The sequence below is a fragment of the Rattus norvegicus genome, chromosome 1 (assembly GCF_021556685.1).
Source record: "Rattus norvegicus strain SHRSP/BbbUtx chromosome 1, alternate assembly SHRSP_T2T, whole genome shotgun sequence".
Classification (NCBI taxonomy): Eukaryota; Metazoa; Chordata; class Mammalia; order Rodentia; family Muridae; genus Rattus; species Rattus norvegicus.
The window spans coordinates 74,337,545-74,364,848 of record NC_141534.1 but is presented as its reverse complement, the minus strand read 5'-3'; the positions used below and the strand labels follow the sequence as shown (position 1 = coordinate 74,364,848).

The window sequence follows — 27,304 nt, the reverse complement described above, 5'->3', positions numbered from 1 at the left end:
AAAAAAACACGTACATTATGAACCACATGGGGTAGATGCCTTTCTCTCACTCATCTACAATGCTCATTAAGTCCTCTAGGACACTCCAGTCCTCTCTGAGTAGACTGCTATGCCAAGCATACCTCTGATCTCCCATCACTTCTCTGCCCACTTTTACAAGCCTGCAGATCTTTACTATATAGACCTGCTGACCTGGATCCATATCGACCATTGATACCCATCAGACGCCTGCCCCAACAGAACTTTTGCCCTTAAGCTCCTTGCTATTTTAAACCTCCATAATTCCTCCAGCTCTCTACCCACCTTCACAAGAGTTGAGGCTCCTGAACTATATAGAACTGTTCGTTCAGAGTTACACAGCCCAATGATACTATTCAGATGTCTGTAGCAACAGCACAATTGACCTTAAGTCTTCTCTAAATAACTACTACCATAGAACATCCTGGAACCAAAGCTATAAGATGACTAAATACCCACAAAAAAATCAATAAAACTCATGTCAATATTATAGCTGCAGAGCATAACTACAAAATTGAAACAAAGAAAATTTTTCTAAAATCAAATCTCATAAAGAAGATAGAGGTCTTCAAACAGGAAATGAATAAATTACTTAAAGATGTACTGGAAAATACAATTAAATATGTGAAGAAAGTAAGTAAAACTATTCTAGATCTGAGAATGAAATTAGGAGGAATGAAGAAACCAGAAACAGGGAAGTCTGGAGTTGGAAAATCTAAGGAAAAGAATAGTCACAAAAGATGCAAGCATCAACAATACAATAAAAGAAATAGAAAAGATAACATCAGTGTTAAAAGAAAGAGCATAAGAAATTGATACATCAGTCAAAGAAACTGTTGTCTAAAAAAAATTGTACACAAAAAATCCAGGAAATCTAGGATACCACGAAAATACCTAACCTAAAAACAAAAGGAATGGAAGAATTTGAAGAGTTCCAGCTTCAAGGTCAAGAAAATATGTTCAACATAATTATAGAAGAAAACTTTTGAAAATGAGGTAAGAGATGTTTATAACAGTACAAGAAAGTTAAAGAACACAAATTAGATTGGAAATAAAAGAAAATCCTCCTGCCACATAACTGTCAAAACACAAAATTTACAGAATAAAGAATATTAAATGTAGCAAGCAAAAAAGGCCATGTGTTATACAAAAGAAGACCTATCAGAATTACACCCAACATTTAAACAGAAATTTTACATGTAAGAAGGACCTTGTCAGATTGCTTGCAACCTCTAAAACACCACAAATGTCAAAGTCAACTAATATACCCAACAAGAATCTCAATCATCCTTGGTGGAGAAAACAGGGTAGTTCCAGAAAAAATCCAAATTAAACAACATCTATCCAAAAATCTAGTGATACAGACAAAACTAGATGAAAATTGCAACCAAAGAAGAGTAAGTACATACAAGAAAACATAGGAGACAAGTAATTTCATATAAGCAAAAACAAGGAAGCAAACATACTCACCACCACCACCACCACCACCACCACCACCACCACCACCACCAACACCACCACCACCACCACCACCAACAACAAAACCCTCAGGAATTAACAATCATTGATCAATAATATATCAATGACATACCTTGATATAAACTAGCTTAATTCCACCCTTAAAAACACAGGCTAAGAGAATGGATGGAAAAACAGAATCCATCATATTGTTATATACAAGAAACATACCTCAGGAATAAAAGTAGACATTAGCTCAGATAAAAGAAATGAAAAGATGATTTTTTTTATCTAACCAATAGTCCCAAGAAGCAAGCTGGTATAGTCATTTCTCATGTCTAGCAAATAGACTTTCAACCAAAATTTATCAAAAGAGACAGTGAAGGACACATCATCACTTTCAGAAAAGAAATGTTGCTAAAGCTTAATTCACATATCTAATCCCTTTGTGGATTGCCCTGCTGATGTTTGTATTCTGATGTTAATTTTACTTACTCAAGAAGAGCTGCCCTTGATGTGGAATAGATCACATACTCAGTTGATTTCTTGTGAACCTTTCCCTATTTTAAGTAGTCAAAAAAAGGCTACTGCCTATGATTGGGCAGTTGAAGTGAAACTTTGGGCTGGAGGTTATAAAGAGTGCGGCAAGAGAGGGAGTAAAAAGGAAAAAGACTGAAGAAGGGGAGGTGGAAGGAACATGGAGCAGAACCACATGGTTCTGAGAAGCTACAAATAGCAAGGGATCTCATAGCTGGGAAAGACAGTAGTATAGTGACAAATGTGACTAATCTAGGTGTACAGTTTTAAATATTTTAACTGAGTTGTGTGTTTTGCTTATTTTGCTTGGAGATTTAGTGCAACAAATGGCTGTCTATCATATTGATTAGAACCCAACTAACCTGAGAAAAAGGTCCACTGCCCCTTCCAGAACCAAAAAGTTACATCTGGGTAGGAAATCTAAAGCTTTCAGCAATGTGTGGTTTGAAATCTGACTGGGTATCTGGGGTACACAGAGATGTGCAGAGTGGTCCGCTCCCCATTCCACAAGCTGACAGCTATAGGGAGGAGCATCTCCTCAGGCTGGAGCTAGATTTGTGCAGAGTGGGCGTCAGATTCCCTGGGAGGGCCAGGCTATTCTGGAATTCAACTTCCTGCAATGTAGGAGGTACTTTTCTGACTGCACAGAGAGTTGATTAGGCATCTACAGAGGAGGAAGTTTTTCCCTGCTAGCTCCTCTGTATCCTTGTCTACACAGGACTAGAGGACAGCCAGACTTGCTCTCCTGAATGTTTCTGCTACAGGCTACTTGAGATCAGCACACAGGCTGTCAGCTGAAACCCAAACAAAAGAAAGATATCCTGCTCAGAAGCACTGAAGTCTGTTGAATATATATTGTCAGACACTCCCTGCCAATAAAAAAAAATGGAGAGATCTGAGGTGTTCTGAATCGTACAGCAGAGGGGAAAAAAAACACACAAAGGCTTCCAGATCATGTAATAAGAATTATACATTGATTATACATACACACATACATGCAATACGTATATACATACATATATACATACATACATACAAATATATAGATGAGAAATGTAATAAATAACTTTATGTGATGATAATTCGAACGCTTTGACAGGAATAGATTTACATAAATTAGACACTTTGGAATTTATTATTACTGCAATATTTATTCTCTTGATTTACTGTGTCTTCTCATAAAACAGTGCCCTAGATAAAATGTATGTGCCTTAGAAAACAAATTAGAGCAAACACTTGAAAATTTCATAGATGAGATTGAACAACAAATAGATAAATTTAAAACTTTGCAACATGGACTAGAGAGAACACTAGAACTCAATGTCCAGGACAGTATAGGTCAAGATAAGAAGTTCAAGTTGGTGAAGAAGAAAATTAAAAGAGATACAAAAATGACAAGATCTTCATGCTCATGGATTTGTATCATTAACAGTGTAGAATAGGTCATCTTCTTAATAGCAATCTATAGATTCAAAGAATTTCCCATGAAAATTCCAACATGATTCTTTAAATCCTTTGACAGAGCAATTTTCAAGTACTTACATAAAAATAGAATACCCAGGAAAATTAAATAATTAACAATTGTCAACAGTAAAATAACTTCTTAAGAAATCATCATCACTGAACTAATTTGTACTACAGAGCAATCTTAATAAAACCTTTATGGCATTGGTATAGGAGCAGACAAGTTGATCAATGAAATAGAATCAAAGTCTGAAAAAAAATATGCACGTATGGACACTTGAATTTTGGCAAATAATGCAAATCTGCACAATGGAGAAAATAAAGCATTTCAAGAAATGATGTTGATCTAACTGGATGTCTTCATGTAGAAAAATAGAAACATATCCATACTTAGCACCCTGCAAAAACTCAAGTTCACGTAGACCAATGACCATTAAAACCAGATACAGTAATTGTGATTGAGTAGAACAAAGGGAATAGCCTTGAACTCATTGGCATAGGAGCCAGTTTTCTGAAAAGAACATTCATGTTAAGGCTCTAAGATCACCAATTGATAAATTGGACCTCAGGAAACTGAAAAGTTTCTAGGACAAAATGATAACCTATAGGTCGGGAAAGGATCTTCACAAGCAAATTCCAAAATTTATGAAGAAGTAAAGAAATTAGACACCAACAACCCAAAAAGCCAATTAGATAATGGGTTCAATTATCATGTCTGAAGAGGAATAACGGAGATAGGTAGATGGTTTTAAGGATGAATATACATCTGCAATTGTTGGGGTGAGGATGTGGGGGACATCTTGAGGACATGTTAGAGACCAGGGTTAGAGAAGCACCCAAGAATCAATAAGAGTGATCTTAGCTGGGACACCCAACTTTGGATATGTAGAACCTGAAAAGGCTACCTCCTATGCTAGGAAGGCATCTCAGCAGGAGAGCAGGAACACCAACATACCCACAAATTTTTTCACCCAATATTTATCCTGTTTACATGAAATAAAATGATGGTTGATGGTGCAGAGAGAGAGGTAATGACCTAGAAATAATGATCCCAACTAAAGACCAGTACCATGGGCAAGCACATATCCCTTACACTGTTATTCATATTTTGTAGTGCACAGGAATCTAGCGAGCTTGTCCCCTGAGAGGATCCACCCAGCTGTTGATTCAGATAGAGAGTGACCCTCTCACAGTCAAATTTTAAATGGACCTGGGGGACTCTCATAGAGTTGGGGAGATTGAGGGTCCCAAATGGATAAGGACCTCCATAGGAAGACTATCAGAATCAACTAACTTGGATTCATGAGGCTCCCAGAGATTTTAACAGCAAACAAAGAGCATATGGGGGCTGGAGTTAGGCCCTTCAATACGTATTTCACAGACGTGAATCTGGGACTTCATATGGCTCCCAGACGTACCGAATGCAGGCTATTCCAAAATCTGTTGCTTGTCGGTGTGCAATATTCTTCCGTCTAGGCTGCCCTGTCTGGCCTCAGTTGGAAATAATATTTCTACTTCTGCAGAGACTTGATGTGCCAGGATGAGGGTTACTTAGGGGACCTCCCCCTCATAGAGAAGAAGGAGGGATGGGGGTGGGAGATAATTCTGGAAGGGAGTGAATTGAATGGGGGCAGTGATCAGTGATCAGGGTGTAAAATTAATATAAAATAAAGTTCACCTGAAAGACTTTATATGTGAAAAGAATCATTTTACTAAGTTTAAGGAAAAAATATGCTTAGGAAGTTTGTTTAAAGAAAGAAGAAACCAGGAAGTTGGCATTGAAAGTCATGAAAAATGAATAAGTAAATAAATAAAATTAAAATTTAAAACGTTTAGAACAGAGACTGAAGGAACACCCATTCAGAGCCTGCCCCACATGTGGCCCATACATATACAGCCACCCAATTAGACAAGATGGATGAAGCAAAGAAGTGCAGACCGACAGGAGCCGGATGTAGATCGCTCCTGAGAAACACAGCCAGAATACAGCAAATACAGAGGCGAATGCCAGCAGCAAACCACTGAACTGAGAATAGGACCCCCGTTGAAGGAATCCTAGAAAGAACTGGAAGAGCTTGAAGGGGCTCGAGACCCCATATGTACAACAATGCCAAGCAACCAGAGCTTCCAGGGACTAAGCCACTACCTAAAGACTATACATGGACTGACCCTGGACTCTGACCTCATAGGTAGCAATGAATATCCTAGTAAGAGCACCAGTGGAAGGGGAACCCCTGGGTCCTGCTAAGACTGAACCCCCAGTGAACTAGACTGTTGGGGGGAGGGCGGCAATGGGGGGAGGGTTGGGAGGGGAACACCCATAAGGAAGGGGAGGGTGGAGGGGGATGTTTGCCCGGAAATCGGGAAAGGGAATAACACTCGAAATGTATATAAGAAATACTCAAGTTAATAAAAAAAATATTCAAGTATAAAAAAAACAAAAAAAAACAAAAAAAAACGGAAAACAATCTCATTTAATTACAAAATATTTGACAATTAATCAGCAAAGTGTTATCTTCTAGTCACTGAGTGCATTCATTAGGAAGACCTGATTAAGTTTTAAGTGTTTGAAAAGTTGGTATGATATTAAGGTATTCTTCCAAAATCAATTTCTTCACTCACAAATCATGAACTCTACTCAAGTGACACTGCATTAGATATTTGTACTAATGTCTTGATTGATCCTTTTCAGAAAAATGTCTGGAAGTTGTTCTTTTCTTTTAATCTTTTGGGCATCTGACAGATATTATGACTATGGCATTAAAAACTCAAAATATCAAAAAAGACTGCTCAAAATATCATCAAATAGCAGAAGCCCTCCCTTAAAACACTGAGAAGTGGATCTTTTCCCACTGTGCATGAGCTGATTACCTCCCTGAAAAAAGGACCTAACGGAGGGCCATGACCTATATAGTATATGAAACATTGTATGCATGAGTGCCATCACTCAAGGTCATCTCAAAAATATGTACCATTAGCCATTCCAAGGAAGGACGGAATAGGTATTTCTTCAGTATCCTACAGTCAAGCTCTGAGACTTCACAGTTAAAATACCTCTACCCAGGCCTTACCATATATTCACTTTAGAATTTGAAAAGGTTCATTGTCTGGACAAAAATTTTAAAACCAGAAATCTCACCATGATATTATCCAAAAGCAAGAGTCCTGTGGAATTTATTAAATGTGAAGTCTCCATTAATAAGAGTAACACCCCACTGTGAAGTGGTAAGCCATATTCTCTGTATACCTAGAGATTGTCACATTCTTTTTCTTTTCGTCCATTTGTATTAACTTGGGTATTTCTTATTTACATTTCAATTTTTATTCCCTTTCCCGGTTTCCAGACTAACATTCCCCTAACTGGCCTTCCCGTTCTATATGGGTGTTCCCCTCGCCATCCTCCCCACATTAACGCTCTCCTCCTAACAATCAGATACACTGGGGGTTCAGTCTTTACAGGAACAAGAGCTTTCCCTTTCACTGGTGCTCTTTTTTTTTTTTTGGTTCTTTTTTTCGGAGCTGGGGACCGAACCCAGGGCCTTGCGCTTCCTAGGTAAGCGCTCTACCACTGAGCTAAATCCCCAGCCCCTCACTGGTGCTCTTAACTAGGCTATTTATTGCTACCCATGCAGTTGGAGCCCAGGGTCAGTCCATGTATATTCTTTGGGTAGTGGCTTAGTTCCTGGAAGTTCTGGTTGGTTGGCATTGTTGTTCACATGGGGTCTCAAGCCACTTCAAGGTCGTTCAGTCCATTGCTGATTCCTTCAACGGGGGCAGTCCCGGACTCAGTTCAGTGGTTTGCTGCTGGCATTCACCTAATATTTGCTGTATTCAAGCTGCGTCTGTTAGTACAGATCTACATCCGGTTCCTGTCAGCCTGCACTTCGTTACTTCACCCATCTTATCTAGTTTGGTGGCTGTATATGTATGGGCCACATGTGGGGCAGGTTCTGAATGGGTGTTCCTTCAGCCTCTGTTCTAAACTTTGCCTCCTTAATCCCTCCCAATTGTATTCTTCTTCCCCTTTTCAAGAAGGAGGGATGCATACATATTTTCGTCATCCTTCTTGAGTTTCATGTGTTCTGTGCACCTGGGTTAATTCGAGCATTTGGGCTAATATCCACTTATCAATGAGTGCATACCATGTGTGTTTTTCTGTAATTGGGTTACCTCACACAGGATGATACTTTCCAGTTCGTCCCTTTGCCTACGAATTTCATAAAGTCATTGTTGTTGATAGCAGAATAGTATACCATTGTGTTGATGTACCACATTTTCTGATCTAGCTATTATAAATAAGGCTGCTATGAACATAGTAGAACATGTGTCTTTGTTATAGGTTGGGGCATCTTTTGGGTATATGCCCAAGAGTGGTATAGCTGGGTCCTCATGTAGTTCAATGTCCAATTTTCTGAGGAACCTCCAGATGGATTTCCAGAATGGTTGTACCAGTCTGCAATTCCATCAACAATGGAGGAGTGTTCCTCTTTCTCCATATCCTCGCCAGCATTTTGATCTTAGGTATTCTCACTGGTATGAGGCAAAAACTCAGGGTTGTTTTATTTTGCATTTCCCTTATGACTAAAGATGTTGAATATTTCTTTAGGTGTTTCTCAGCCATTCAGTATCCCTCAGCTGTGAATTATTTGTTTTGCTCTGAACCCCATTTTTAATAGGGTTATTTGTCTCCCTGCAGTCTAACTTCTTGTGTTCTTTGTATATTTTGGGTATAAGCCCTCTATCAGTTGTAGGATTGGTAAAGATCTTCTCCCAATCTGTTGGTTGTCGTTTTGTCCTAACAACAGTGTCCTTTGCCTTACAGAAGCTTTGCAGTTTTATGAGATCCCATTTGTCGATTCTTGACCTTAGAGCATAAACCGTTGGTGTTTTTCTCAGGAAATATTCTCCAGTGCCCATGTGTTTGAGATTCTTCCCCACTTTTTCTTCTATTAGTTTAGTATATCTGGTTTGATGTGGAGGTCCTTGATACATGTGAATTTAAGATTTTTACAGGGTGATAAGAATGGATCGATCTGCCTTCTTCTACATGCTGACATTCAGTTGAACCAGCAGTATTTGCTGAAAATGCAATCTTTTTTTTTTCGTTGGATGGTTTTGGCTCCTTTGTCAAAAATCATGTGACCATAGGTGTGTGGGTTCATTTCTGCATCTTCATTCTAATGCTCAAAGGTAATGTATTCTCTCTGTCAGACTAAATGACAGTACCATTTGTGGACGATGTCATGATTTGTTTGTAATGCACTTCAGATTGCGTTATATATAAATGCATGTTGACTGGGATCATGTTCACAAAGGCAAAGCAGACTGTATATTTTCCTATCTCTGTTCTCAAATGTGATAGAAAGTGGATGACCTGATCATTGAAATGGCCAGACCAATCCAGTTCCAACTGAAATGAATAATGAAGGGGACAAGGGCTAGGGTAAAACATGTTTCCTTAGGAGGCAGCTGATACAGATAGGGAAATTGTAAACTCATGACATTATGGAAATTTCCATAAGTAAGGTAAAGAAACTAGAACCCAGACAGCAGCATGATGCTGAATATGTACAGAAGAATAGTTAAATATAATTTTCTAAAAAATATTCTAGAAAACCTCTCATCTGTCACTTCTTCCTACATCTCTGTTTCAAACAAGGAAATGTGAAAGCCCCATCAATTCTTGGAATAGTGTCCTACAACTACATAGAATACATAATCCCAGAATCTGATATCTTTACATTGTTCTTAGAATTTGGGAATAGTACCATTGGAGACCTTATTCCATGTATTCCCACTCTACAGTATCTTACTTGCTGAGATTTGCATAGGTCCAGGTATGTCAAAATTATAACAGATGTATTTCAATTTGGTCCTGTCAACAAAAATGTGCATATGGTATCATAATCACAAACATAATTAGGCAAAATATTATGATTTTGTGCAGACCAATGAATAAATCTGTTTAATTGTGAGTGACTCTTACAAATGCAAAGTCTGATCTCAAATACTAAAGAGTCATTTGGTTAAAAGATTAGGGTTTCTGATCATTTCATCCATGGGAAAAGCAAAGGTCACAGTTATCGTTGATTTTCAATATTTCTGTAAAAGATTAGAAAATTTATTATGGACAGAGATCTACAGATATCATTTGTAGTCAATTTAACGAATATACTGAACTATGTGGTATTGCTCCAATTCCTATGCTTTGAAACACATAAGAGATGGGAGAAAGAAGAAAGTGATTGGAATATATTTTTCCACCCATCAACTATGTGTATGTATGCATTTGTGTTATGTTTATGTTAGAGAATTTTGGAACTTTGTAATATGTATATATGTAAGTATTTTTGTATGTGATTAGACACACATATATATATGTGTGTGTGTTTGTGTGTGTGTGTGTATTCACATACTTACATGAATATATGTTTGGGTTTGTCTGTGTAAAGTGTGTGTAAATGTGTGTTCCATTTTTCATATCTTCACACATATATGTATGTAAAGATGTCTGGGTGTGCTTTACAACTTACTCCTTCTACCAATTGTGTATATATATACATATATATTTATATATATATATGCATTATATGAAAAATATTTGAGGCATTTTTTTGGAACTTTGTAACATCTACCCACTAGTGTGTGTGTGTGTGTGTGTGTGTGTGTGTGTGTGTGTGTGTGTGTATCTATGCACAAATATACATATATACAAAAGCTTGGATCCTGCCTGTGGGAAATTTGTTTGATCCTCCAACTAGAATGTGTATGTGTATGTGTATGTTTGTACACGTGCACATGTGTATATGTGTACATAGGTGTTTATGTGAACTGCTTGGAAACTGCTGGCAGTAGCTGGGCTTCATCCATCAAGTGTATGACTATGTATGTTTTTGACTGTATGTCTTTCTTCCTAAGTGTCAACATATATTCATTTGTATTTGTTAAATTGCTGGAACTTATCTTAGCTTCAACCAGTGTGTGTGTGTGTGGGGGTGTTTATTTGAATGTTTGACCTTTTTCTTTCTTTTCTCTTCTCTAAATTCAGCATGTCATAGCCAGTAGTCCCTGTGAGTTTCTGGGTAAACCCATGGTGAATGTTCTAAGAACTGACGTGCACAACCTGCCTGTCTTGGGTTACTCTGTGGTGTCAAAGCTTATCTTTTGCATAGAGTCAGCTAAATTCCACACAGAGAAGAGATTATTTCAAGAGGCTGTTCTTTCTCTGACAATTTCACAAGGGTGTTGTTGATGATATACTTAAAGATGAGCGTTATAATGTAAAGTGTCTAAAAAATAAGCCCAGTCATCTCTACCCATTTTTGATCCTTTCTTTGTAGGTCCCTGTATTCTAACACCTTAGGGGAAGATGGAGAAGCAAACTCCCAGTATAAAGTCTTTGTACCATTCTTCTATCCTCTATATCTTTTTTAAATCTATGTAATTTTAGTTATTTGCATCTCTCTCTCTCTCTTCCTCCCTCTCTCTCTCTCCTGTGTGTGTATATGTGTGTGTGTGTGTGTGTGTGTGTGTGTGTGTGTGTGTGTGTGTGTGATTATGGGAAAAATAGCTTTAGTTAATTATAGTATCCAGAAGAGAACATCTATTTCATTGTAGCAATTGGTACAAGTGTTTTTTAAGATCCATAGGTTGGACTAAGTATTGAATCAGTCCCCCTGTAAGAGCAGGCTGTAATTATGAATGCAAGGACAACAATTCATCTTTGGAAATATTCTAGCAACCTGTTGGTAAAAATATTCCTTTTCCCTCTGTGCTCCTAGAATAATTCTTCTAACTATTATATAGCATCAGGAATTCATTATCTCCTGTTAAAGAGGAAGACTGTTTTAAACATTGTAGGAGATTGTAGGAGACAATGGGAATATCAGTAAAGATGGTATTGCTAGGCAATATAGTCACAGGAAACGGTGAGAGCCATTCCAAACACAGATAGGTATGGCAATATAATCCAATATTTGGTGATTATGAACCAAGTATATATTTTTAAGAATTTATGAAATATGAACATGGGAAGATGATTTCACCCTGACCATTTGAAGAGAATTTTGTTCTGGTCTGAACAATACTGTGTAACATTTGGGAACAAAGATGCATCCCAGCATCCCTGCACTGGAGGCCAAAGTGGAGAATATCTCCACCGCCACCATCATCTTGCCTTTGGTGCTATGGTAAACAGGAATGAAAGTGACCCAGACACTGCAGAACACCAGCATGCTGAATGTTATGGATTTGGCTTCATTGAAACCTCCAGGAAGATTTCTGGAAAAGAAAGCCAGAGTGAAGCTCCCAAAGGCCAGGGTACCCAAGTATCCCAATACACAGTAAAAGGCAGTGACTGAACCCTTATGACAAACAATGATTATATGGCCATGCTCAGATTGTGCATCAATATCAACAGAAGGAGGAGAAGCTCCCAACCAGACTGCACATAAAGTGACTTGAATGAGAGTACAGACGAGAATGATGTAGTTAGAAGCCCCTGAAACAAGAATGTACTTCATCATTCTTTGTGAGGCTGTGACTTCGAATGCTAGAACTACAGTAATTGTTTTGGACAACACAGTGGAAACGGAAACAGTGAATACCACTCCAAATGTGATTTGTTGCAGGATGCAAATGGCAGAGTTTGGATGGCCAATGAAGAGCAAGGGGCAGAGGAAACAAAAGATGAGTGAGATGAGCAAGATGTAGGTAAGAGTGCAGTTATTGGCCTTGATAATAGGAGTGCTGTGATGCTTCATAAAAACTCCAAGAACTACTGTTGTGAATGCAGAGAAGCACAACGAGATTAAGGAAATTGCCATTCCCAGGGGTTCTTCATAGCTGAGAAATACAACAGCTTTGGGAATGCAGTGACTCTGCTCTGTGTTTGCATATTGGTCCTCTGGACATTGGGCACACAAATCAATATCTAATAGAGAAATGAAGGTATTGTTAGTTCAACTTCAGCAATTTGACTGATAGGATATTTCATGTAAGCATGTAGAAGAGGTGTTGCCTTGTATGAGTCTAGATGCTGAGAATGCATTGAATGTCACTGCTACATGAAATAATGGATTCTATTTTGTAATGGACTTAATCATTGTTATGGAAATGAAAGTAACAAATATTTTTGTCTATTTTACAGTATTGTTGTGATCTTTTATCATGCGTGTTTATATTTATTAGTGTCTTTGCATGTAAAAGTAAGAGAAGTTCTCATTAACATGATAATAATTGTGTTTATATAGGGGAAGCATGACAGTGAGAGTGAGACCAGAAATTTATATGAATATAACATTGGTGTTTGTCCATGCAAAACTAAAAGAAATTCATAATTTATCCAATTATGCAGTAGTAACCCCACATTCCTAAACCTTTTCATAAAAAGAAGGCAGCCTATTACTGAAGGTACAAATGTCTGTAATTTCCACCATTGTATGTGAAGGAATCTGATAGCCATGGCACTGAGTCATTGAATGATTGCCATAAGAGATAATGTACTTCCTAGTGTAGAAGTCTTTTACATGGAACAGTGCATTTGTGGAGAGCCATTATCAATTTATTTTATAAGAGAATACAAATTAAGCTTGCTTTTGAGCAGAATGTGTTGGTCTTGGCGAATACTCGAGTTTGCTTCATAGCACCAAGGTTACCTATCTCCAAACAGTGTTGTTGAATTTCTTATGTCTATGTCTAATGTGAAACTGCATGAATATTACAAAGAACAGGTAGAAGTTGGTTACCTCCTACAATTTGATGGGATCTGGAGGTAAACCTATACCATCATGCTTAGTGGGAAAGGATTTAACTGCTAAGCCGTCTTACTGACATATAAATGTCCCTGTGAGATGTCACTTTACTTATATATGTTGATAAAAAATGGACCAGAATAACAGCATGCTTTTCATTTGTGTTTAGTTCCTCTTGACTAAATAGTATTTGATTAACTTGGGCTATGGTAGTGTCAATGTCATTTGAAATCTGTGGCTAATTCCATTCAGATCAAAGCAATTTTAATGTGTTTTATTTTGGAAAAAATTTATCTAATAATATGTATAATTACTATAATGAATATGAATAGAGGAAAGAAATACCAATTTGAATATATAATAATTTTATGTTATTATTTGCCATCTTCATTCAATTTACAGAGAATATGGATTATTTTGGACCATAGTCACATGGCTTCCTTTGTCTTCCTTGTGCTTTTGTACATGTAAATATGCCTAGAGTTATGTAACTGTACATAGATCAAGGCAAAAGAAATAATCCTTTAAAGATTCATGATCTACCTATATTTGTAGAGAACATTAAATACTAGAAAATATCTTGTCTTGAGTACACTGGCACTGAAGTTTTCCTCTCACAACTATTTATTTGGGAATATTCCATCTACTATAACTTTTGAAGGAGGCAAAATATAGAACAATATCTACTTTTTTCTTAATAAGGACATTTTAAATTATTTTATTCCTATAATGACTAACTAGGAACAAGACATATTTTATTTTAACTTGTACTTTAGACCACTTAAGCATTCCAATATAGAAACAAGATGATGATCTGTTTGAAGAACTTATTCCAGCAGGAAACACTCACTTGTCTCATTAGAAATCTCATTTTCTGGGCAGGGTTTGCAATGAAAACAGCATGTTGCCATTCCATCCTTCCCAAATTTTCTAAATCCAGGACCACAATCAGCACTGCATACAGACGTTGGCATCTAGTGAAAAGTAGACATATGCTGCTAACAGAAATTTTGCTTACTGCTTCTATAATTATACTACATTAGCACGTGATGTTAATGAACTAATTTTATATATACCAACTAATTAACAGATCTTACCTAGTGCATTGTATGATGATAGACATCAATATATGGAAACAATTGAGGAGAAGTTGAATTGTTTCCCAACTCCTTGAAATTCATGAGCAAAAGCTGCTAGTGTCCTGTGTGCAAACACTACAGAGATTTTAACGTTGTTATTCTAGTTAATTTCTGTCCCCTAAACACTTAATACGATATAAAGATATAGAGAATCCTAATTGAAAAATTACCTCCATTACATTAACCTGTCATCAAATTTGTGAGGCATATATTAAATTGGTAATTGGTGTAGGAGTGCCCAGCCTATTGGGAACAGTGTTGTCTCTAGCCAGTGTTATATTAGAAATCATGCAGAACAAGCCAGTAAGCAGAATTTAATGAGTTTCAGTTGCATTATCCATATCCATGTCTTTTCTTGAGTGTAATCCATGAGTCAAGTTGACCTTTCCTCCTCACTTTGCATACAATTACTCTTTAAAAGCAGCAACATAGAAGTAAATTAGGAGTAAAGGATATAAAACAGGAAACAATGCCTCAAATAAGGCCTCACATAGAGCCTGCAAAGGGTGTGGAAAAACTGAGGAAGATTTAGAGTTCTTGAAGTTAATTCAAGTATTTCTTAAATTAAGAAAATCTTGGTTTTACAATGAATCTAATGATGGGTGTCTACATGCTGCATTGGAATTTTGCTGATATCTTCATTCTGAATTTCCATCCTTTATTTCTCAGTTTTCTATTGTCATCACAGAGTCTAAGTAATATCTACAGATTCATCTCATGTTCTCTAGAAATCTAGTTAACCACAACTCTTCCTTTTTTGTGTGAAAAAGAATGTCTCTCTTTATAGTATTAGTAGTTCTCATCTTCCTTTATAGATCAGAGCACAAGACTTCTCCTCTTTTTACTGGTAGTACTTTTCATTATTCATCTTACATACAAAGATTTTAAGACATATTTAGGATGCATTTCCTTGTCCAAATTCTGTTTATTTCACTTAAGTTGAGTATCCATTTCAGCCTGGGGTTAGAAAAGAGTCACTGCGAAAGTTTGAGTAGCCACAAATTCATAGAGATTCTCCTCACACATAATTTAAAGAATGCAAATTAAAGGCAGGTACCACTGCAAAACTTGGCCTCATTTCTGATTTTAATGGAAATTATATGATTCTTCTGTTCATGTAATACTATTTCATCAATTGTTTTGACATAGACAACTTCATTATTGTAACATGTGTTCTCATAGATTGCCAGATACTTGTATTTTTTTTTAATTCTGAAATGATACTAGACTGCCTTAAGAGCATTTTCTGCATGTTTTGTGTAAAATATAGTTTTATCCTTTAGTTTATTTGTGTGATGTTTTAGACTTAACTGATATACACATGATTAACCATACTTGCAGTCATGGAATGGAGTTATTTGAGCACAGGGACTAGTATTTTAGTTCAGTTCTTTACGTATATTGGTAGATGTTTAGTCAAAAATTATTTCAAGCATATTCATCAAGGATCAATGTGGCAGTAATCTAATTATATTTCTTCTGTTCAACTATATTCTGTTGCTTCTCTTCCTCCCCTTTTTATATGTGTGCTCTTTTCATATATATAAAGGATATTTTATTATCCCCCAGGCAGGCCACAGTGGAGGGTCCTTTTTTTGTTAAACATTTTATTTGTTTCCATTTCAAATGTTATACCACTTCCCGATCTCCTCTCTACCAAGCCTGCTTTCCTTGCCGCTCCCCTTGCCCTCTAAGAGAGTACTCTTCCATATACACTTCCACTTCAAACTTCTTGTATCTCCCTTCTCTGGGGCATCAAGTCTCCACAGGACAAAGGGATAAAAATGTCAACCATTAGTAAACCAATAATTTCCCCTGTGGCCATATCTATGTGAGTGTCCCGTGCTGTTAATTTTAGCCATGGTACTGTTTAGGTCATTACTACTACCAAGGTCCATATCCTGGACCCTGGTTCTGTGGCACCCAGCATCTTTGCTGATATCTGTGGTTTGTTTTCTTACCAATATTTCTACAGATATCTGTGGTTGCTGCTGTCTCAAGGTGCAATGTCTAGGCTGGATGTTCTGCAGTCAATGCCCATGACCTGTGATAACACCAAAGGCCATGTGGATGCCCAAGCTGCTTAAGTCATCCTGTCTCCTGTAGCCATACTTGTCTGAGTAAGCTTCACTTCCACAAGAGACAAGTGGAATGACAGGATCAATGCTGCTCCGTATGGCCATATCTTGGTCCATAGTCCTACTACACCATTCAGTGTCTATGTTGATATCCGTGGCCCATAATATGACTGTGAAGATTTGGGAATTTTTATGAACTGGACTGGAATGTGAAACCATGCTGATGTACATGGGGTGTCCTGACTCTTGAGGGCCTTGACTATGTCTGTTGCCCTGCTGCATTTAGGGCCAAGGTTTCTGTCTTTGCTAATACTATAAACAATGTAGAACACCATTATTTTTTCTCCTGATGCTGTAAAACTGCGAGACAACTACTTTTGCAGTAAATTGAATGGTTGTATATTCATAGATGTGAGTGAGGTACCGGAAAGTTTTATGTAGCAAATTCTACTGCCATCCCAACCCAGACCCTTTCCACAGCATCCAACAAAAAAAAGTAGTTCAAACAGGAAGCAAATCCAAAAGAAGTCTTAAAATATATGATAAAGAATACGATGTTAGTTATTCACAATTGAGGGCTTCTGGAGAGGCTTTGGGAGGGAACAAATACATTCTATTTATAAAGCAGGAACTGAGCGTTTTGCCATGTTCCACTGAGTACAAAAATAACAGAATATGGACTTTTTAATTATAATTTTTATGAAAGGTGCTCTTATGCAGAGGCAGATATCGAAGTTCTGGGAACTGGGTATTATGTGAAATTCCCAAGGAATCAATAAAAATATTATGTTAAAAATAAACCAAACTCATTGTGTTTTTAATTAGAGAAAAAGAACATTAATACTCACTTATTACTAAAATCATTTGTTAATTATTGTTTAGTTGTTATATTAATATTAATTAATTAATAAACATTTTTCTGTCAGGCATTTGAATGTTGTTTATGGTTATTTTGACCTCTTATGCTAATCTTACTTTTTTAAAAGATTTATTTACTTTATATATATGAGTATACTGTCACTATCTTCAGACACACCAGAAGAGGGCATCAGATCCCATTACAGATGGTTGTGAAACATCATGTGGTAACTGGGAATTGAACTCAGGACTTTTGGAAGAACAGTCAGTGTTCTTAACCTCTGAGACATCTTTCCATCCCTCATATTACTTTTATTTATGATGGAGTTCTTTTAAGGTCTTTAATTGTGTTCATGCTGAATATTTTTCTGCCTCCTTTCATTATAAGAAATAAACTCACTGGATATTTTAATTAGATTGGCAATTATATCTTTTAATTTTTGAAAGACAAAATTTTATTCTACTCATTTAAGAATGTCTGTTGCAGGATAAAACTGCCAAACCTAAAAATCCCATGTAAAAAATATGGCAAAATGTGAATCCCACATATTCCCCTGAGAAGGGGAAATAGAATAGACACCACTGGTTAATGTGGTTATGCACTGAATGGAGCTGGGTGGGATGAGAATATAATGGGATGACAGGGGGAGAATGGAGTACAGAATATTTGGAGATATTATTTGTGATGGGTGGCATGTCTAGAGAAATTAAAAAGCTAAGGCTGTAGAAAATCCCAGAAATCTATGAGGGTGACTTTAGCTAAGTCTCCTAGATAAGCATGATAGGGTGCCTCATGAACCTGGCAAATTTTCCAGGGTAGGGATTGAGTCAACATGCCATTTCCAAAATTTTGATCTAAATTTGTCTTACCTAAAGGTACATGTGAGGAAAGATGGAGCAGAGGATGAGTGGGTAGATAACCAATGAGAGGTTTAGCTTGAAAAACATCCCATGAAAGGAAGTTTACCCCTGATGCTGGACACAATATTCTGTTACACTTGAAGGCAAGAGCCTAATAGAGCCATGATATGAAAGGAATCTCTCAGATATTAAAGGATGCAGATGTGGAGATCCATACCCAAACAATAGGTTGAGCATGTGGAATCCTGAACAGGAGGGAAGGAAGGATTTTAGGAGCAAGAGACTTAAAAGAAACCCAAGAAAGCCTACAGAGTCAACTAACTTTCTGACACAAGTCCTCAGAGAGACTGAACCCACTACCACGAATAATGCATGGGACTGACCTAGGCATTCTAAACATTTAACCATTCTGTAGATTTGTCTTTACGTGGGACTACTAAGAGCAATACTGAGGTCTGCATTTTCCTCTGTGCCTTTCTTTTGTGACAGTTTATCTTACTGGGCTGCCTCTACTGATCCCAGTAGGAGAATATGAATCTGTGCCTAGTTGTTGTGCAACATGATATGCCAAAGCATATTGATATCTGGAGAGTGGAGACTACCCTTTCCTGAATAATGATGAAGTAGTGAATGAGAGTGAAGTGAAATGTAGGAGAAAGAATAGAAGAGACGGGTAAGTAAATGGTTATCAGTAAGTAAAGTTAAAGAATGAAAAAATTAATTAAGTACATTTAAAAATGGGTGAAGCTAGTGGAACCTGCTGTCATCCAGAGATGGACTTTCTAGGAATGAGGGTTCTCACCTTCAGCTTTCATATCTGCTCCTTGTCCCACTATAAATTTTAAGTAAAATTTGTCGAGGACTATAACATTTCTAAAGCTGAGTATTTCCTTTTCAAAGTTGCTGTTTATATGTTTCTAGCAGACAGAGGTCTACATTTTTCACATTATTTTGGATATGTACAGCTGCAATATAATGGACATACTCTGGATACCTAGAGTGTCTTCTTTTTCTTGTTCCCGGTGGTTTTAAATTTGATCTTTTAATCCTACTTCCTTATTCACCTCTGACTTTCACTTTTCCTTGTTGTTTTATCTGTGTCGTAGTTTGAATTTTCTACTTTTCATGCCTCTTCCTTCATGTCCTGCCTATTTTGTCCTCAAACTGGAGCATGCCCTTTGTTAGACTATTCACTAAGATATTCTTTAGGTTTATTTTGTTTATATACTAGTTTGAAATTCTTTCATTATTTTGTAACTTACTGGAATCCCTTTGTCATATCCTCTCTCAGTGTCTCATTGTATCAAATTATTCACAATTTCATTGTATCCTCCCAGAGATGATTACTGCCATCTTTGATTTTTTTTTACTATTTTTATAATAATTATTTTATTCCTTTTTTCCTGAATCAATGAACATACTTTCATTTAAACCTATGATTCTAATGTTTGGAATATTTCCATGATGATTCACATTTTTATATTAGATTCCATATTGGCATTACATTATGTATGAGTAGAACACAGTTAACATTTTTATAAATCTATATTCTTCCAGTTAACAGTTTATAAGGCTCATGTGAGGCCTGAATAGAAAACCCAGGAGATTTCAAAGTTGTCCTTTAAATGGATATATAGTTCTGCAAGTATACTTTTAGCTCTTATGTTCTTTTCCCTAAGAATGGCCTTTTTAATCACATTGTTGAAGAACAGTAACTTTAAATTCATACTATCTGAGCAATATGAGATTTTACTTCAAATGAAACAGGGCAGTTTAAATATGACACCTGAAAACTAATCACATCAGCATTCCTACCTATATTATACCTAAAATGCATATGAGATATTTAATTTTAAAAATTCCTCAACAGCAAATTTTTATTAATAACAAATTCTCTCTATATAGAGAAGGCAACTAAGTACAGACTTCTGTGTTTGAATAAAATATGCAAGAATCAATGGGCCGAGACAAGTTTCCTTTACTAAGTATTATCTTTTACAAGGTATGATTCAGGGCTGGAGCCATGGCTAAATTCTGAAGAACAAGTGTTATTCATGAAGAGGACACATGTTTGATTTCTAGCATCCATTAAGTGGCATGAACCTCTTGCAAATGCTCTGAGATTTGAATAAATCTTCAGCTATCCACATATACTGCACATGCAGGTGTTGCACATGTATACATGCAGACAACACTCTCATACCAGCATAAAAAAGAAACAGAAAAATCCAGAGGGTAGTTCACAGGGTATGTAATTTTGTAATAAAATGTTAATGCCTGGTTAGTTAGAGGTTTTGGAAATTTAGAATTAGTTATAAAACAGGTTTAAAAATTCCATTACAAAAAATTGTAACTTGGTTATGATGAATTTACTCTGTCCTTACAAAGAGCCAGAGACTTTAAACATCCTTTGAAATGGTTTATCATCAGTTTGGAAATCACTCTGTAGTAGCAATAATGGGATTAATAGAATATTTCTTACTATACTGGAAATAATATCAAACTGTTTTCTAAAACAGTTAATATTAAAGGAATGGCACAGGTTTTGATATAATGCAAATATACTCTATGCCTATTGAAAAATCCTCAATGAATTCCAAAAAGTCATCTTAAATATGAAAAAATAAGCATAATATAGGATTCTAGAAATTAGTCTCTCACATGACAATAAATTTCATTTCACCAGGTTTAAGGAAGTTTAGATGCATGCATTTGACAGTGTAATTTAAATTAATACAATTGGGCTGAACCCACCTGTGTATTTCCTCCTGCCCATTCTGTCATATCTTCAGAGAAATGTGTCTGTTGACCATTTGGAAAATATGGACTAAACATTCCTATTTTAACTTTAAGTTCAAGGCCCAGTGGAGAATTCCAAATATAGAAAATGTCATACACTTCCTGCAGTTTGTCTCTTTGGTTCATACTCACTCTGTCCCCAACAGGATTAGTGAATGGGTTCTTCCTCAGAAAGGAACACAGCTGTAAGACAGGCACCATAAAATAAAGTACAATCTCTTCCTTAAAGTAAGAAAATATATTCTTATTTCATCTTAAAGGCAGCTCTATTGACAATATTTAGGTGAAATTTCTCAGTGAAAGTAAAGAGATGTGCAAAATTATGATGTTATTTTAGTTAAGAATAGATTAACTCTCAAGCATAATCATGCATGTAGACAGTGAAATATATTTGTAATATAAATCATACCCATGAAGCAAAAAGACTTGTAATCATATAGAGGTTCACACATAACAGAAGCATATACATATTTGCACAAACATACATATACATGCCCAAACACACATGAAAATATAGATGTACACAGAGAGAGACTATGCAGGAAAAACCTCGAACAGACACAGATACACACAAAATACATACTCAGATATACACACACAGAAAGACATGCATAGAAGAATATTTATGGGTAGACATATATATGTACTGACCTCTACATAGAGACACTGACAAACAGATAAATTGATGATATTGTATGTAGACATACAAGCAAAAATGAAGAAAAATAACATACACCAAAGCACACAAAACACAGAGGCTCCTGCAGAAACATGCATTGATATTTATATACTGGAATATACATACTGACAAAATTCATCATACAGAAACAACTGGAAACAGACAACCCTATTTTTATTGACATAGACAGGCAGATGGGCAAAAATATCTATAAAAACCCTTCTCTTAGTATCTCCCTCTAAATTTCTCTATCTAGATGTAGTCATTGATATAGATATTTACACTCATATACAGAAACACAGAAACATAAATATACAATAGAAATATCATTAACACACATTCCCACACATGAATGTATTGCACTGAATTCTAGCACTATGTTCTGTGTACATATTCTCAGAGCACCAACTGATTCAACAAGCCTAGAGGCAGAACAGCGTGAGCTGGGATCTTTAGTTAAAACAATCCCCTACAATGATACCAACATACTTAAAATTTAATAAACAAATACTCATCATTGGCTGGACTCATGTGGATGGACTCAGTATATTTTCAGTATTAAAATATATATGGTGATATTCACTTAATATGTAACAAAATCACAGGGCTACATTGATGCATAATGCCTCCTACTCTATTCTCTTAACATTAGAGTTTTATACTGATATCACGATTTACTTAGTAAAAATTCTTTGAGTTTGGAAAATATGCAGCACACTTATTTTGGGCACTTTACAGTCTCATAAAACTATGTATTGATAATACTAAACATAATCTAACAGTAGAAATGTTACCTTCTTGCAGCTATAACTATAATTTTTGCCATTGTCCTGAATCATATTATCAAACTTTTGGAAAGTCATCTCATGGAGTGCATGGGCAAAAGAGTACACAGCATTGTATATGTCATAACTCCCTTCAATAAAGGCCATGTCAAAAGTGTGTATCATTAGCCATTCCAGTGAGTGATTGGAAGAGCAGTTCTTCAGAGTCTTACATTTAGATGCTGAGACTTCACAGTTAAAGTGCATCCATTCCAGCTTTACCAGAAATTCATCCGAGTATTTGACAGGGTTCAATGTCTGGACAAAATTTTTAAAACCAGAAATCTCACCATGGTGGTGTCCAAAAGCAAAAGTTCTGTATCCGACACCAAATGTGAAGTCTTTCATACTAGGAGTGACATCCCACTGTGAGGTGGTGATCCATATTCTCTGTATACCTAGAGATTCCCACATTCCAAAGCTCACAGCTAATGTACTGTCTGGGTCACCATAAATGATAACAACATTTGCGGATGATGTCATAATTTGGCTGTAATAGACTTCAGCTCTTGATATGTATAAATTCATATTGACTGGAATAATGTTGACAAAGGCAAAGCAGACTGTATTTTTTTCCATCTCTCTTCTCAAATAAGAGAGAAATTGTATGCCTTGATCATTGTCTAAGATGACCAACCCTACCCAGTTCCAACTGAAATGAATTATGAAGGAGACCAAAGCAAGGGCTAGAGATGTATCATCAGAGGCCATCTGATATAGATAGGGAAATTTTTCATCATCACTCAAGACAGGATGATAGGGTCCATAAGTAAGATGAAGGAACTAGAACACAGGAAGCAGCATGAGATACAATGTATTCCTAAGAACTTATAAACACATTTTTCTGCAGAGTTCTAGAAATCAAAGCTAGCTATTATCTCCTCCCTCATCTCTTTTTCATATTAGGTGATGTGGAAGCACTATCAAGTTTATAAATAATCCATTTGCACTACAGAATTTTGCCCAGGCCTAGTAAGATCATGCTGGCACAAACAGATATATGATTTCATGATTGAATCCCCAACCTTCCCCTAATACGTGCACACACACACACACACACACACACACACACACACACAAACAAACAAAAAAAAACCCAAACCTTACCTTACCTTACCTGCTGAGATATGAAGTTGTTTAGGATTATGTGAAGTGTCACAGTTGTTGCCCAATTTAGTCTTGTAATTGCCATTACACACTTGGAGAATTCTTTACAGACATAATTAGGGAGAATATCATGATTTTGTAATCCCATAGAAATGAGACTGTTTAACTGAGATTCCCAATCACAAGAATATTCTGAGAATTTAAATGTTAGAGACATATTTGGCAAAAGATCAGGGTTCCTGTTGATTTCATATATGGAAAAAGCCAAAGCCAGAGCATACTTGTGGTTTTCAGTATGTGTTCTGTAAAAGGTTAGGGTGTTTATAATGGACAGCAATTTACAGATATCATTTGAAATCAATAAAAAGGAAAGTCCTGCATTGGATTGCATTGTCCCCATCCCATAAATATTAATATGTGTAATGTGATTGAGATGACAAATGTAACTTGAAGTTCATAAATCCTTGAAATGTTCGTGAAATGTCATCCTTCATAATTGATGTTATCACTATTAGTAATAATATCACTTTTCATAGAATGCAACACATCCTTCAGCATCCATATATTGTTTCCTTACTCTAAAGAGAGCATAAATACTGGACTTTGTAAGACCTTAAATCCAGTGAATTTGTAAAGATCAAAATATGAAGTTAGTGGTGGAAAGATCTCTTAGTTCAATTTTTGATGCAACATAAACAGGGACCACATCTAGGAAATGTATGAAAGTAAGTGAATGTTTATATGAAAGCTCTACAGAGCTAGGTGTGTCACCAACATTAGTGACAATAGCACTGGAAACTACACTGTGATGGAAGGATTATTAGCAGACCCTATGGCCATTTGCATAAATGCACCTGGGATAAAGTCATAGAAAGTGTATGGGGATTCTTTTGATAAGATACTATTGGCTACTCTGATATGGAAACTGTCTAGGAGAGGAATGTATGTGATAGATAAATATTCACCTTTGTTGTATTGATCAGTTTCCATCTCTATATGTGTGAAGATGATGGAAAAAATACTCTGTTTCAAATTAAAGTTGTAATATAACATTAAGTCTCTAATAGAATTTGGACTTATTTCTTGTTTTGCATGTTAAAAAACAGATAACAAAAGACTCATAGCATTGCCTTTATCCTCATCCTCAGTAGTTTTGGGAATTATTAATGATTACCTTTCCATGGAAAACACAAAACAACTTACTGTATATTCGAAATGTGACTGAAATATTCATTCTCCAAATGCCATTTTACTGCATGCAGAAAAAAAGTACATCCTATTCCCATGTTTCCATTCTTTTCTTCTTTCTGCTTCATTCTCCAAAAGCATCTGGGATAAATAAAATCAGCCACAAAAAGTGGAATGTTCAGGAGCAAGAAGAATAAAATTATGGTAAACATATTTTTTCTGCTCTGATCCTGGTAAAATTGGTTGTAAAGTGCCAAACAGATCAGCAAATCAAACAGTTACCAAAGTATCCCCGTGTACTATTATCACTGTGACTGAGGAAGATGCTGCATATATATTCATGTTTCCTTTTTTGGAGTTGTTTCTTCACCCCTAGAGAAATCATTGACTCTCTCTCCTGAGAAGTTTCATCTCATGTGCACAGCGCATGTGATAAACATGGTTGATAAATAAAGATGAGGATAGTACAGGTAGTTCAATGACATCACATGTGTCGGTGAAAATTAAGGTCCCTAGAAAGATTCTACTTTGTGAATATTCGGTCCCACAACTGCCTCAAAATCTGATTATATGAACACGTTAAATTATATTAATGGATTTTATTAGTTGATTCACTGTGAGACAAGCATTAATGATTTAGAAAGGACTCAAAATCTGAGGTCACGGCCCTTTTGTCACAAATCCCCAAATAGGAAAAAAGCACGATCATGTTTGGAGCTTTGGTATCCACTGAGAATGTAGTATGGACAATGTGACAACAGTGACAGGTATAGAATATTTAAACAAACTGTCTTCAGGATTAAAAATTATGAGAAATGCAGAAATGCCTTGAATCTTGCTGTATTCAAATTATCCAGGTCATTGTAGAACCACAATTTACTTACATATTATTATTTTTATTAATCTCATTATTTATTTTAATTTGTAAATACATTTAAAATATTGTACTTTATAGTTAAAATTTTATTTTCTTCCAATATATAGCATGAAAGTTTATATGAATTTAAAATATTTTGTTTATTTGGATTCTATTCAGTGTTCTGCTCTCAGTCCTCTTGCATTTCAAATACTCAACAAGATCCAGAGAAAAATGCTAGATCCGTGTATTCATTTCAAAAACTACATAAGTCCTAACACTCATATTCCCAAAAAATTTTAATGAGAATTAAACTGAATATTTGAGTTCTAAAACATGATCTTCAAATGTAAACAAAAGTTCTCACCTTTAGACCTATTTCTCCTACTTTATATTTGATTTTCTACATTGATTTTGCTAACTTTATATTCCTGTACTTGCTTGAAGAATTCTTACAATTAGTATCTTAGAAGCAAATAGTAAGTTGTAAGTGAACCTGTGTTTAATGAATAAACTATTATGCAATTTCCTCACTCTTCAACCCATGGGAAGAACAATAATATCAGCCAATCTGAACCCACAGAGTTCCCACGAACTAAACCACCAACCCAAGTACACATGGAGTGATGCTTGGCTCAAGCTGCATATGTAGCAAAAGATGTCCTTGACAGAAATCAATGGGAGGAGAGGCCCTAGACATCAATTGGAGGAGAGGCTCTTGGTCCTGTGAAGGCTCGATGCCCCATTGTAGGGCAATTCCATGGCATGAAGGCCTGAGTAGGTTGTTGGGTAGGGGAGATCACCCTCATAGAAACTGGGTGAGGGAGGATGTGAAAGGAGGTTTCCAGGGGGAACCTGGAAAGTGGATAACATTTGAAATACAAATTAATAAAATGTCCTATAAAAAACTGAAGAAAAAAGTCACAAGAAAACAAACTTAGAACTTACAATGTCTTAAGAATAAAACTTATGAAAAATCCAGAAATGCCTAGAATCTTTCTGTATTCAAAATTATCAAGATAATCATAGAACCACAATTTAGTTACATATTTTTTATTTTAAAAGTATGACACTGAAAAGGTCTTTGTAATAATTCAACACCCACTCATATTAAAGGTATTAGAGAAATCAGAAATGACAATTCCTTTTATTTTCTTTATTGGATTTTTAAAATTTACATTTCAGATGTATTCCCTTTTCTGATTTCCAGGACATAAGCTCCCTTTCCCATCCCACTTCTCTTCTTCTATAAGGGTATTCCTCTCACCAACCACCCCTCTTCTCTCCTCCAACAATTCCCTACACTGGCAGTCCAACCTTGGCAGGACCAAGGGCTTCTCCTTTCATTGGTGCCCAACAAGGCCTTTCTCTCCGACATATGCACTTGGAGCCATCAGTCAGTCCATGTATAGTCTTTGGGTAGTGGGTCAGTCACTGTAATCTCTGGTTGGTTGGCATTGCTCTTATGAGGTTCCAGGCCTCTTCTGCTCCTTAAATCCTTCCTCTAATTCCTCCAATGGATTCCCATTCTCAATTGAGTGGTTTGGTGTTACATTTGCCTCTATGTTTGTCATACTCTGGCTGTGTCTCTCAGGAGAGATCTATATCCAGTTCCTGTCAGCCTGCACTTCTCAGATTCTTCATCAATCTTATCTACTCTTGGTAGCTGCATATATATGGGGTACA

General features: G+C 36.2%; 1 protein-coding gene across 3 annotated transcripts; it reads right to left on the bottom strand.

The window, feature by feature from the left end:
• Positions 1-11,489: 11,489 nt before the first annotated feature.
• On the bottom strand, positions 11,490-24,974 carry Vom2r19 (vomeronasal 2 receptor 19). 3 transcript variants are annotated; one of them, NM_001430631.1, is given in 6 exon segments: positions 11,490-12,409; positions 14,080-14,203; positions 20,920-21,147; positions 22,438-23,250; positions 23,585-23,876; positions 24,778-24,974. In NM_001430631.1, coding segments are annotated over 6 exon segments (2,574 nt in total).
• Between the last annotated feature and the right edge of the window lie 2,330 nt (positions 24,975-27,304).